General features: G+C 43.0%; 1 protein-coding gene across 1 annotated transcript in view; it reads right to left on the bottom strand.

Moving 5' to 3' along the window:
* pik3c2b (phosphatidylinositol-4-phosphate 3-kinase, catalytic subunit type 2 beta) overlaps positions 1-14,434 on the bottom strand; it is a 139,079-nt gene that overhangs the window by 60,049 nt on the left and 64,596 nt on the right. The window contains exon 15 of the mRNA XM_047024937.1: positions 12,327-12,469. Coding sequence (XP_046880893.1) covers positions 12,327-12,469 — 143 coding nt within the window. The remainder of the gene's footprint in view (positions 1-12,326; positions 12,470-14,434) is intronic.

Genomic DNA, 14,434 nt, shown 5'->3' with positions numbered 1-14,434 from the left:
CTCGTCCGGTCATTTTTATTCTATTAACTCCAGTCAACATATTTAAAACTATCTCCCCCAATAATTTGTATTCGATTCTCGAACCTGGCTCATACTACTAGCTTCTTAATATAATCATTTTTGCTAAATTTGAAACCAATCCGAAATGGGTAAACTAGCATCCTATTTATTTGCTTGTCAAGAAAAGTTGTCTGTAAACATGCTCGCGGATAGGAAAAGGGGACGAACACAAAAGGCAACATCAGCAAATCGCTTATTTACCTGAGCTGAAAGGGAGAACAAGGAGAAAGGGCTTGATAATCTACAGTTGCCTGCCTTTAGTGTAGCACGTTTTACAAATGGTTGCACACTAAAATGACGGTTGTTTGTATTTCCGTTATTTTAAAGCAGATTCAACCATTTTGTAATTAACGTTTTAAGCTCATGGCATGACAAACGTAACTAGAAGGTACAATTTCTGGGGAAATTGTAGGGTGTGCTTGCTTGCAGGTGGGTCCGTTTTCCCATCTAGTGATATTTTCAAGCATTTAGCCTACTCATATTGCATAAATCATCAAGAACACCCTTTGAAACAAGAAACCCCCTTCGAAACAAGCTACTGTAACAACGTTGTCACTGGCAGTATTTCAGATGGAATTGCGATTCAAAAAGTACCGTCTGCTAACTAAAAATAAGCCCCCCAAAACGTAAATAAGTTTGATATTAATTTAGGGGGACATGGCTAATTCAAAAGCAGTTTGCTAGAGGCAAGCTAGCTGCCGTTGCTATACACACTTCACTGATTGTTTGAAAGCGCCGGAAATGAGAAGGTTTCTTTTGTAAGGGATAATGTATAGAACGCCTGTCATTATCGGGAAATTAAGCCCCGACAGGGCGAATAGCACCCCGACGTGAAGCGGAGGGGTTTGTTTCGCCCTGAAGGGCCTTATTTTCCCAAAAATTGACCGGCGTTCTATAGACTACAATATCCCGCTTATTACACGGCTACTTGCCAACAAAAATGACTTAACACTGTGTGTCTTTTTACAATGTATTTGTTACCATTCGTATTGTTGATCAGCAGAGAAATAGTTTGCCAAAGACGTTGAACTTCATAGACTTTGAACATTCTTTAGGCTTCAAATCAGCTGACGTCGCTAAGCAACAGAGTACACTGGGGTTGAAAGTTAGATTAGATGCAATTTCCCGCATTCTTGTGCATTTACCACAACTATTTACCGTAGTTGTTATACATATACTGAGGGGCTGGACATACAAATATTTTGAAAACTAAACTTCCCAATAAGCAATGGGACATCTTCAACTACCTGTCACCTTTCAGCACTCACCTCAGCAACAGAGGTGTCTCCACTGCCCCCGCATGCTGCCCCTGCCTCTGACTCACTCTCTACCACCTACAGTGCCCTCCAAAAGTATTGGAACAGTGAGGCGAATTCCTTTATTTTTGCTGTAGACTGAAAACATTTGGGCTTGACATCAAATAATGAACGTGAGACCAGAGATCAACGTTTCAGCTTTTATTTCCAGGTATTTACATCAGGATCTGATGCACAACTAAAAAAATATCACATTTTGTTTGAATCCACCCATTTGTCATGTGATCAAAAGTATTGGAACAGATATACTTAAAACATATTTAAGTGAATAAGACTTAATATTTAGTTGCAAATCCTTTGCTTTCAATAACTGCAGCAAGTCTGTGACCCATTGACGTCACCAAACTTTTGCATTCTTCCTTTTTGATGCTTTCCCAGGCTTTCACTGCAGCCTCTTTCAGTTGTTGTTTGTTTTGTGGGGTTCCTCCCTTCAGTCTCCTCTTAAGCAGGTAAAATGCATGCTCTATAGGGTTTAAGTCTGGAGATTGACTTGGCCAGTCTAATACCTTCCATTTCTTGCCCCTGATGAACTCCTTTGTTGTTTTGGCAGTGTGTTTTGGGTCGTTATCTTGCTGCATGATGAAGGCTCTGCCAATCAGTTTGGTTGCATCTTTCCTTAAATTGGCAGACAAAATGTTTCTGTAGACTTCCGAGTTCATTTTGCTGCTGCCATCATGTGTTACATCCTCAATGAAGATTAATGAGCCCGTCCCAGAAGAAGCCATGCAAGCCCAAGCCATGACATTACCTCCACCGTGTTTCACAGATGAGCTTGTGTGTTTGGGATCATGAGCAGTTCCTTTCTTTCTCCAAACTTTAGCCTTTCCATCACTTTGGTAAAAGTTAATCTTTGTCTCATCAGTCCATAAAACTTTGTCCCAGAATTTTTGAGGTTCATCTCTGTACTTTTTGGCAAATTCCAGCCTGGCCTTCCTATTCTTCTTGCTAATGAGTGGTTTGCATCTTCTGGTGTAGCCCTTGCACTTTTGTTCATGAAGTCTTCTGCGAACATTAGATAGTGATACCTTCACTCCTGCCATCTGGAGGTTGTTGCTGATCTCACTAACAGTTGTTTTAGGGTCTTTCTTTACAGCTCTCACAATGTTTCTGTCATCAACTGCTGATGTTTTCCTTGGTCTACCTGTTCGACGTCTGTTACTTAGTACACCAGTAGTTTTCTTCTTCTTCAGGACATTCCAAATGGTTGTACTGGCTATGGCCAATGTTTCTGCAATGGCTCTGATTGATTTTCCATCTTCTCTAAGACTCACAATTGCTTGTTTTTCACCCAAAGACAGCGCTCTGGTTTTCATGTTGTTTTCACCTCTGAATACAGTCTGCATAGACAAAACCTATCTTACCCAATCTGAACCTGAGTGTAGACATTCAGTGGTATTTATTGATTGAATAATGTATGTAATAGGACACACCTGGGCAACAAAACACACCTGTCAGTCACATGTTCCAATACTTTTGCTCACGTGACAAATGGGTGGGTTCGAACAAAAAGGTGATATTTTCTAATTTGTGCATCAGATCCTGATGTAAATACCTGGAAATAAAAGCTGAAACGTTGATCTCTGGTTTCACATTCATCGTTTGATGTCAAGCCCAAATGTTTTCAGTCTACAGCAAAAATAAAGGAATTGGCCTCACTGTTCCAATACTTTTGGAGGGCACTGTATATCAGGAGACATGGAGATGCATTGAGCATTCTTTCATAATTGATAATAATAAGCTTAAAGTAGATTTTTCATATGAAGACTTCTGAGATGTAAATCATGTTATCAGCATATGAAATTTACAATTGGTATAGGTTTAGTAGCCTAATAATTATGTAGGCTACATAAAAAAAACAGCATCTCCCTAAAGCATGACTGGACAATTCAGAAATGATCAAATTTGTGTTCAAACCTGTAGTCTTTTCCACATATCACATCCTTAGGATGTAAGCTTTCAGAAAAAACATATAGCCTACTCCATTTACCAATACCGAATTTATTATGCATGGGCAGCATACTAATATGGAGAGATGGACGTGTCTCTTGTCTCATTAGATAACATCCTGAGGGTATAAACTTTCAGGTGATATATGGTTTTAATAGTTGAATCAGTTTTGCCTTCATGTTACGGACTAACATGTAGCAATTAAATTCTGCGAATTGCCAAAATTACAAGTTGAGCCACCTTATTTAAATTGGAAGACAATTCTGAAATAAAGGTTTTTTTCTTCTTTTTTTCAGTCGTTAGAAAAACTAGCATGTGAGCTAAGGTTAACTCCAGATTAGCTCAAGGTTGTTATGGCACACCATAATACCATTTAACACCAGCAATTTCTTTTGTAGCTACTTGGAAAAAATATCCTCTTTCTGCCTGAAACAGACGCCTAGGTCTGAACACGGCCAAAAGCACAACATATTTCAGACCCAGATTAAGAAATCAACAAATGCTGTTCTACTTGTAATGGGTAAATAAAGTATGGTATTGCCTAGTGCTAGATGTAGGTAAAAAGCTTGCTTATCTAGCTAGCAATAATCATAATGTTTGCAGAAGGATCTTTGTGACTTAACTGATGCTATTATAGTCAGAGAATGTCTTATAAGGGTGCTTTGGCCACTGAAGGGAAAACTGGGCAACTTTGACTTACTTTCCTCTTCCTCGAAAAAACCCTCCTTATGTCCATCTCCTCTGTGGAACAGTCATGTCTGAAGTGCTACTAGCTACAAGCGCGATGCGTCGATCAACGAGTATGGGAGTTGAATCTGCGTGCTTGATGCTGTTTTTCTAGAAAACGTGGAGTGGAATTCTATTGCTATGGGTATTCTCCCTACTTATAAAGTGGAACGGATTTGATTGTGAAGCAATGGAACGATCGCTGGACTAATAAACCAGTCATGCACTAATATTTTGATCGCAAATGTGGCGGGGTCCAAACGACTTTTATTGGGGGACCACCCCAAGTTACATTGCGGCGACGCCCATGACTATTAGTAGCCTACTAGTAGTCACAGACTCTGCTCGCCAGTAGGCTATGCCAGTGGGCGAGCAGAGTCTGTGACTCTGAGGCTAACGTCAAAACAAGACGCGGTCTCACTCAAATTCCAAGTTTTACACAAATCACAAAAATATGCTGACCAGCTGGCTGTTTTAACAATCGCCATATCTTTAAAACAATGCTCTCCATTTGGATGTAGAATTGACCCTGGTACGAAATTAAGAAAATTGGAGTACAATGGTACTTAGGAATGGTTTGCTGAACCCAACGCTAGTTTCCTCAAGGATCACAATGACTCTTGCTTAGACTGTTGCTCTTGTTGGTTAGTGGTAGCTGATTTAAACTGCTGTATTCTATTTTAGTTAATCCTATTTTTATTGCTTTCCTACAGGTACACCTGCACTTAGAGATTAATTTTGTGTAATTTTAGCTTGTTTAACTACATGCTCTTATGGTTTCTTCCCTTTAGCACTATTTTTTGGTTGTTCACAATATGTACTTCTTGTTTTTGACTACCCGCAATGCTGTGGTGCTGTGGGGCTATCTTGTTGTTATTATCAGTGACCTATGCACTTTGTAAAGCTCTCTCTTGGAAGTCGCTTTGAATAAAAGCGTCTGCTAAATGAATAAATGTAAATGTAAATGTAAGAAAAGACTCATCTGACGCAGATCGAGAGTGTCAACACTCGTTGACAACACTCACTGTTGTGTTGCTGCCGCAATCGTCAATGGAGGCTGACGGGGCTCTCACGTAGCAAATAAATCAAAGTTTTTACAGCAACCTACATTAAAATCTCACCACCTGGATGTCTTCACAATAGTCATTTTGTCATAACATTTCCCTCTTTCAGTTTTTTCGTGTAAAATTGAACTACAAAATTTGCTACGAAAATACTACAATGCAATTTCTAGCATGGCTGCCGCCTAAAAGACTAGGCGGTCTCACGGGCGACCCGTACTCGCTCCATTTACAAAGACTTTAGTGACCTAAATCAAAAATCCGAGAAGGCAATTCCACTCAAAATCTCTTTCTCAACAAAGCCAAATGGGTGGTATTTTTCACTCATAATCGAAGCTCTAATTTGCGTTCTGGAACGTCTCTATCACGTTGTATCCATGCGACGTTGCTAACGTGTGTTGACGTGGTGACGTAGCTAGCAGAGATTACCCACAATATTGTTATGGTCGTTATATTGTTATAACTTTGTCAGTTAACACCACAACGATGGCATTAACAATAACTGTAAGCTAGTAGCCTAATAGTAAGCAACACTCATCATAATTATAATAGTAACATAGGTATAGGCTTAATTTAGCTTGCTTTGCTGAGCTAGAACAACGTCGGAGGCAGATATTCAAGTTTACAGTTTCTTTAATCCGACACAATACTTCAGCAGTCATACTAAAAACACGAAGAAAAAAGAACAGCGTATATTTGGTGAGTCTGAAGGCCGAGTTTTTAGGGTTCTCTGTTTTCCAAAAAACGGACACATGGGAACGCCCTCTCCAAGAGCCCCCCTTTGGCTGTGATTGGTCAGAATTTACAACTGCTTGCGTCAGGTGCGGGGTTGCCGTGATAAACAGGACGAACAGAATCCTTTGACCGCCATTGCTGTAAGTCAGTCGTTCTCAAAGTGTGGTCCGCGGACCACTGGTGGTCCGTCACTGCCCCCGTAATAGCCAGTAAGTAAATTATTAAGTAAATTATGGCGACATTTCTAGCATACAACTCAGAACGAAGAAAACACAGTCAGTAGTAGCCTATTACAATGGACTACACACGATCCGCATTCTGACATCGCAGCCTCTGCATGGGTTTTACCAGAGCCTGTCTGGTTGTACCATGTGAGGGAGTTCTCCCCTCCCAAATAAAGTTGGTTGGGTCCATAGCCCGTCTTTTCTAAAAGGTTCTCAGATAGGCCAACTCCCACCTCCGGGAGAGCTTCGATCATGTCTCGGGGGGGGGCGGGGACATTGAGTCCGAATGGGCCATGTTCCGGGCCTCCATTGTTGAAGCGGCTGACCGGAGCTGTGGCCGCAGGGCGGTCGGTGCATGTCGCGGCGGTAACCCTCGGACCCGGTGGTGGACTCCGGAGGTGAGGGATGCCGTCAAGCTGAAGAAGGAGGCCTATCGGACTTTATTGGCTGGTAAATGCGGTGCATCGGTCCGTCGTGGTGAAGAAGGAGCTGAGTCGAAAGGCGAAGCTCTCTATTTACCAGTCGATCTACGTTCCTACCCTCACCTATGGTCACGAACTATGGGTAGTGACCGAAAGAACGAGATCGCGAATACAAGCGGCCGAAATGAGCCTTCTCCGCAGGGTGTCCGGGCTCTCCCTTAGAGATAGGGTGAGAAGCTCGGTCATCCGGGAGGGGCTCAGAGTAGAACCGCCGCTCCTCCGCGTCGAGAGGAGCCAGCTGAGGTGGCTCGGGCATCTGATTAGGATGCCTCCTGGACGCCTCCCTGGTGAGGTGTTCCGGGCACGTCCCACTGGGAAGAGGCCCCGGGGAAGACCCAGGACACGCTGGAGGGACTATGTCTCTCGGCTGGCCTGGGAACGCCTCGGGGTCCCCCAGGAGGAGCTGGCGGAAGTGGCCGGGGGGAGGGAAGTCTGGGCTTCCCTGCTTAGGTCGCTGCCCCCCGCGACCCGATCCCCGGACAAGCGGCAGATGACGGACGGACGGACGGAATAGCCTACATTATCCGTTACAAAATCATGTGCCGCTAACAATTGTATGGCACCAGGCCTGGAGGCCTGTTGTTACGGGGATTTAGCCTAGTTAGATGGTCCGCGAGTTTTTATTTATTGGCCAAGTGGTCCTTGGTCTGAAAAAGTTTGAGAAACACTGCTGTAAGTTTTACAATTCAGATTTCAGCTAAACAGTACATGTAAATCAGCATCTGAATTCAAATGTGACGACAGCGTAGTTGCTGAAAATGTGCATATTTTATTGATGAAACGGCTAATTTGTCAATTTGCTCCAACTTCTCGATAACCTAGGTAGATAAACACTCGACGACGACTTCCACACAAAGACGGTTTCTCTAAGGTCGTCTTTGACAAAAAACTGTTGCGCCACCTACTCTTCTGGTGGTGAATTTTTTTTAGCGCCTAAGGAGAACCATAAACAAAGTTTATCCGCCCGTATCCGTCCGTATCCATCCGACCGCCCATCCGTAAACGGAGTCGGAGTAGCATGAAGCCTTGAGTTGTATGTGGACGTATGTTCCATCTAAAATAGTCATATTTCTAAAAACCAAGTGAAAGGAATACTACAGCATTAAAAGCATTGATTTTCGTAAAGTCACATGTATCTGCTTCTTGATCGTACTTGTACCACATTCTGCCAGTTTTCTGCAATGCCTTAGCTCCAGCTCACACGCTCGCGGCCTTAAGGCCAATATATGCTTCTCCGTTTTCCAAAAAACTGACACATGGAAATGCCCTCCTTTACATGGAACACCCTCTCCGAGAGCCCTTGGAGAGCCCCGGAGAGGTTGACGTGCACCTCCTGAATTTTCGAACTATCCATCATAATTTCATATAGTTACGGATACCCCCTTGGCTGTGATTGGTTCGTATTAAGAACCGCTTCAGTCAGGGGCGGGGTTGCTGTGACCAATAAGACGAACAGAATCCTTTGACCGCCATTACTGTAAGTTTTTACAATTCATATATCAGCTAAACAGTACATGTAAATCAGCATCTGAATAAAAATTTGACGAGAAATGGGCAGTGTAGTTGCTGTAAGTGCTTATTTTATTGATGAAACGGCTACTTTGTAATTTGTTTCTAAGGTCATCTTTGACAAAAAACTGTTGCGCCACCTCCTCTTCTGGCGGTGAATTGTTTTCAGCACCCACTGCCTACAGAGAACCATAAACAAAGTATATCCGTCCGTACCCGTCGGCACGCCCATCCGTAAACGGAGTCGGAGAAGCATATTGCGGCCTTAAGTCTATGCTTGCGACTGGTTGTCGCAAAGTATGACGTGTACAGCTAGTTACAAACGTGCACGAGCAGTGGCGGATTTAGTGATTTGGGGGCCCCAGGCGAAGACAGGCATGCAAACAGGCCCCTTAACTCCTATTCTCACTCTTTTCAATCTATATAATAATAACGAATTAATAATAATAAAAAAAGAGAGGGTACAATTTCTGGGGAAATTGTAGGAAGTGCTTGCAAGGGTCGGTTGCAGATGGGTCAGTTTATTAACTGTCATTTTTACAACTGATATTTCTGTATATTTTATATAAAATTGCTTACTTAGCCTACAATTTATGAAGATTGCATAGATTTAAAAGCATACATATGTTGCTGCTCATTTACAATTAAAATGTATTCAAAATACAAAAAGTGAAGTGTAGAATGAAACGGTTGTCTTTTCGTTTCCCCTGCAAGAGGGAATATTGATAAGCTATAGCAGCCTCAGTTGAAAAGTTGGATCAAACGAGGATATTGTAGCCTGTCTGCCAGCCCAACTTAGCCCCGCCCACAAAAAACATTTGGTCGGGAAGTTGGGTCTGGGGTAGCTCGGTTGGGGAAAAACTATATCCGAACAAGAGCTGTTCGGACCAATCAAATTGTCAGGGCGGGCTTTATACGATGATGGACAGATGATCAACAGTAACGTAATCAACCACGTCACCAAAGAGCGCTTGGGTTGAATTCAAACAACATATTACGTTGCTCTGATTGGTTGTAAGTCTATCCAATTTAGCGAAGAGGCATTTTTTTTCCAGGTTCAGTTAAAACACGCCCCATACTCACAGCCAAACGGAGCGTTATCAGACTCATATTCTGACCAGAATTATGAGTATGACAACGTCAGGCTAAGGATATCGGGCAATCCGGTGTAAAACGGTGCTAACCTCTATGAGTCAAACAGTAGAAAAAAATGTAAATAAACTTGACATTTATTTAGGGGGAAATGGCTAATTCAAAAAAAGGTTTGCTGGAAGCGATCATTGTCAGTAACAATGCCTAATTTGGTCTCAGTCTAGAGCCCTGCGTGGAGAAGCTGAACCCGGTAAATTGTGCTACGAGCAAGCTAGCCTAACTGCTGTTGCTAGCCAAACTTCACTGAGCAGTACTTGTGCTAGCTGCCGCATTATTTGATACCAGTTGAGAGAAAAAGGACGATTCCTTCTGTAGTTTCAGTTTGACAACTATTTGTTTACTCTCCTTTTTTCTCTTTCTCATTTGAGCCAGGGGAGTTGCGTTTCATTCAGCAAATAGTTTTTTGCATGAAATTTACTCTTCTACTGTTTCATATTAACCAACTGATATGACGTGCTTTGCTGCGCAGTTGCCGCAATCGATGGAATAGTCCACAGTAGTATCGGTTGGGAGGGGAAGTCTGCCTTGATACAAATAGAATACACGCTCTGTTTCTTTGTTGATACTTTTGGGGAACGTTACGACTTTGAATCGATTTTTATTATTATTATAGTTATTATTAATCATATAGTATTTTTATGGAGTCCTTCAAGGGGCCCCTGGCAGCTGGGGGCCCCAGGCGGTTGCCTACTTTGCCTAATGGGTAAGTCCGCCCCTGTGCACGAGTTTCAGAGCTAGGTAAATATCACATCCATAAATGTAAGTTCAGGGGCTCTAAAACTTTCTTTCCTGTGTTTGAGAGTGAAGTCAATGTAAAAGAACTGTAAAACTCTGAAGACTGTGTAGATATATTCAACACTTGTGACATCACATGACTGAATGAAATTGGAATTCTTCTAACCGTAACAGTGCGTGTCTACTGCAGCGACGCAATGTGAGCGACAACAGGTTTTCCATTCATTTTCTATGGAGCCAGGCAAATCGTTTGCGTGGTGCATTGTGGGTAGCAACGCAACGCGATCCAAGCGATGCGAGTTGAGATTTTCTCAACTTTATGCAAATGATGAGCGATTTTCGCTAGAGATGGCCAATCGGATTGGTTTCTTGTTTCTCAACCATGGTAAACATTTCTAGCTTTCAGTTTCAAAATGTACGAGAAACTCCTGGTGGGTTTTGAATACTTTCAAATTCAGTCTTGTCACATTAGCTACGTAACTTCGTTCTGTGGTAACTAGATAGCCTGGCTGGGACACCCTACAGTAGTCATATCGACAGATTAGAGACTTTGAGTAATATAATAAAACGTTTTTGTGTATGTCTATTAAACAGTTTTGTATTTTGTATACAAGTTGTATTTTGACCGATGTAAACCCAAGTCTGCACAGTTTGTCATGACAACTACAACAGTGACTTTAGAGAACTACAATTCTACATTAATCTGTCTGATACGCCCCTGAGCGAGGTGAACTGTGGGAAGGCAAGCGATGGCAAGCGATTTGCGTTGTTGCAGTGGAGATTAATGTAGAATTGTACTGTAGTTCTCTAAAGTTACTGTTGTAGTTGTCATGGCCAAGTGTGCAAACTTGGGTTGACGTACTCGCAACATCGATCAAAATACAACTTGTATACAAAAAACAAAACTGTTTAATAGACATACACGTTGACATGTGTGAAGGTGTTTTACGATATTACTCAATCTCGACTCAATCTGTCGATACGACTAGAGAGTACCGGCCGGGCTAGCTAGCTAGTTACCACAGAATGAAGTTACGTAATGTGACGAGAGACTGAAAGAGTACAAAAAAAACACCAGGAGCACCAACAACGTCGGCAACCCTGCGCCGGGCCTCATTCTTTTTATTAATGTCTTTGTACAAACACCGAGACGTATCGTACAGGAGTGGATATGCAGCCACACAGGCGATTAGTTTCTCCTCCATCCTAAAAACTGAAAGCTAGAAATGTTTACCATGGTTGCTACGTTACGAGAAACAAGAAAACACTCCGATTGGCCATCGCTAGCGAAAATCGCTCCTAATTTGCATAAGGTTGAGAAAATGTCAACTCGAATCGCTTGGATCGCGTTGCGTCGCTACCCACAATGCACCACAAAAGCTCACCCCTCGCACCAAATCTCACGCCAAGGTTTTTGGAAAAGTTGGCAGCCCTGCAGCACATTGCAACTGTACAAGCGCTGTATGGCGAATTAGGCCTATCAATATTACAACTGGCTCAACCATTGTGCATGTAATGACTTATGGTATGAACTAAATGTTTGTGCTGGTAGGCAATTTAACCAATATAGTCAATTTTGATCAATAAAGCAATTTATAATGTAGGACACAGCTGACAAGGCTACATAATCATTTTTATGAATGTAGGATACCACAGCATTGGCAATTTGAGTAGAATAGATGTGGAGGTTGAACAAGTACTTGAGAGATGACAAAGAATTTCAATTGTGATCTGACAAATATTGGTACCAAAACCACTGAGAAGAAATGTCCTCACCAGCTGCATCATGGGCACTGCACTATTTATAATTCCAGAAATCTGTGTGTGTCACCGACATCATCGCGGGCACTGTGCCCTATATATAATTCCAGGAAACTGTGTGTGTGTGTGCCACCAAATTTCTCACTATACAGTATATACAAATACACCCATGCGACACACGCACACGCTCTCTTCTTTCCAGTGCTTCTGCTGAAACATCCCTCACCAAAGACAATAAAATAATAATAATAAACGCAAAAAAAATTGGGAATCGGGCTGGTAATCAGAAGGTTGCCGGTACGATTCCCGACCGTGCAAATTATGTTGTGTCCTTGGGCAAGGCACTTCACCCTACTTGCCTCGAGGTGAATGTCCCTGTACTTACTGTAAGTCGCTCTGGATAAGATGTACAAATTATAAATGTAAATGCATTTTAATAATGAATAATAAACGCGGAGCTGAGCACTGGGGTAGTACCAGCCTTATCCTAAACCCCAGGGGACAGACAGACAGAAAAACAGGAAGACAGACAGGCAGACAGAGAGGCTGATAAGTCAGTCAGACAGCTAGAAAGGCAGACAAATAGACAGACAGAAATACAGGCAGGCAGGCACTCACCAGAAGAGGGACTTCTTGTGAAGCACGTTCTGCAGCTGGATCTGGCTGATGGTGTCCAGACGAGAGAACTCATACTGGGGACAGAAGTCAGCGGGTGGAGGGGTGCTGAAGCGCACCTCGAAGGCTGAGGTGGGAAAATCCACCTTGTTGGGGAGAGGTGGGGGGGGGGGGGTCATGTTTAGTCAGCTGGTTTGTTGACTCCACCAGAGAAAAGGGTACAGTCAGGGTCTATTATAGTGGAGATTAAGACATTATCACCTGGCCAACACCCCGCCCCCCCTCCCCCGCAAACACAAACATACATACACACACCTAAACACATATGTACACACAGACACACACCCAAATATACGCTCACCCGACTGCATTCACACACACAAACACACACACACACCCAAACACCTCCAACTGGTATCCAGCTGTGAGACCTATCTTGTACATGTGCTTGATGTGAAAAAGAGGAGAGAAAGAGAGAAAAGGAGAAATAAAGAGGGGGGAGAGGGAGGATGGGGGTTGAAATGGAGAGATATGTGACAGAAAATCATATGAAATGCCGTAGGAGATGATATTCCTGGCTAGCAGAGAGATATTAAAGAAAGGGTAATGCAAAAAACGAGGCCAGGAAGAGTAAAGGACGATATATGCTTCTGCGTTTTTCGAAAAAAGGACACATGGGAACGCCCTCGTCTCCGTGGAACGCCCTCTACAAACTCTCCGTCAGCCCTCGTAGAGCCTCGGAGAGCTTGACGTGCACCTCCTTAATTTTGTAACTGTCCGTCGTAGCTACGGAGAGCTACGGAGACCCCCTTGGCTGTGATTGGTCAGTATTAAGTACCGCTTGCGTCAGGGGTAGGGGCGGGGTTGCCGTGATAGCAGGACGAACAGAATCCTTTGACCGCCATTGCTTGTAAAATTTTGACAATTCATATTTCAGCTAAACGGTACATGTAATTCAGAATCTGAATTAAAATGTGATGAGAAATGGGCAGTGTAGTTGCTGAAAATGTGCTTATTTTATTGATGGAACGGCTAATTTGTAAATTTGCTCCAACTTTTCGGTAACCTAGGTAAATAAACACTCAACGACGTCTAAACAAAAACCGTTGCGCCAGCTACTCTTCTGCCGGTGAATTGTTTTCAGCACCCACAGCCTACGGAGAACCATAAACACAGTCTATCCGTCCGTATCCGTGCGTATCCGTGCGCCCGCCCATCCGTAAACAGAGACGCAGAAGCATATTTCGGCCTTAAGAGGTTTGATGGTGTGTGTGTATAAGTTTGTGTGTGAGTGCATGATTGTGTGTGAGTGAGCGTGAGCACGTGAATGTTTATGAAGGGGCTCGATGTAGGTTAATTAAGGGCAGGTGTACATTGGGCCCCAGAAGTGGTTCATACAGGATGAGGGAAGTGTGTGCGCGAGAGAAGTGAGTGTGTGTATGCACAGGACCCTATTCCCTCTATGTGCAAATAGCAATTAAGTGGCTAATGAGGTAAGAAACCAGCACACACACTCACACACATTAAGACACAGGCCAGTGCACTAAAACCAAGGGTGCTAGTAGGATCCAGTGGTCTGGAAGCAGAGGCTGTCAAAGTTTGGTATTACTGAGACAATGTGTGTCTAAGTATGTGTGTCTGTGAAAGTATGTGTTTATGTGTGTCTTGGTGTGTGTGTGAACTTCTCCATCTGTGTTTACACTACATGGTCATTCCTCCTGTGAACTCAATGTGTACCTGGGTATAACAAATGTGACACCTGGGTCAGTCACACACAGATGCCTTTTACAGGCACCTGTGAAAACCAAACCCGAGTCATCACTCTAGCCTGGCCATGTAGACACCTGAAGCTTTCATAAAAAGTCCATACTATATCTATTCCAACGCCATTCTTACCAGCTGAAGAGATAGATGAAAGATAAAACTGATGTGTTAAAGGTCACATGATGTGCTGTTTTTGGATGCTTTTATATAGGCCTTAGTGGTTCCCAATTACTGTATCTGAAGTATCTTTCCCGAAATTCAGCCTTGGTGCATAGTTACAGCCACTACGAGCAGTCCCTCAAAGAGCTTTCCTCAAAACGCGCTGTTTCTGTGTCTGTAGCTTTAAA

Source organism: Hypomesus transpacificus, chromosome 9 (genome assembly GCF_021917145.1).
Source record: "Hypomesus transpacificus isolate Combined female chromosome 9, fHypTra1, whole genome shotgun sequence".
Taxonomy (NCBI): Eukaryota; Metazoa; Chordata; class Actinopteri; order Osmeriformes; family Osmeridae; genus Hypomesus; species Hypomesus transpacificus.
This window is presented reverse-complemented; position numbering and strand designations above follow the sequence as displayed.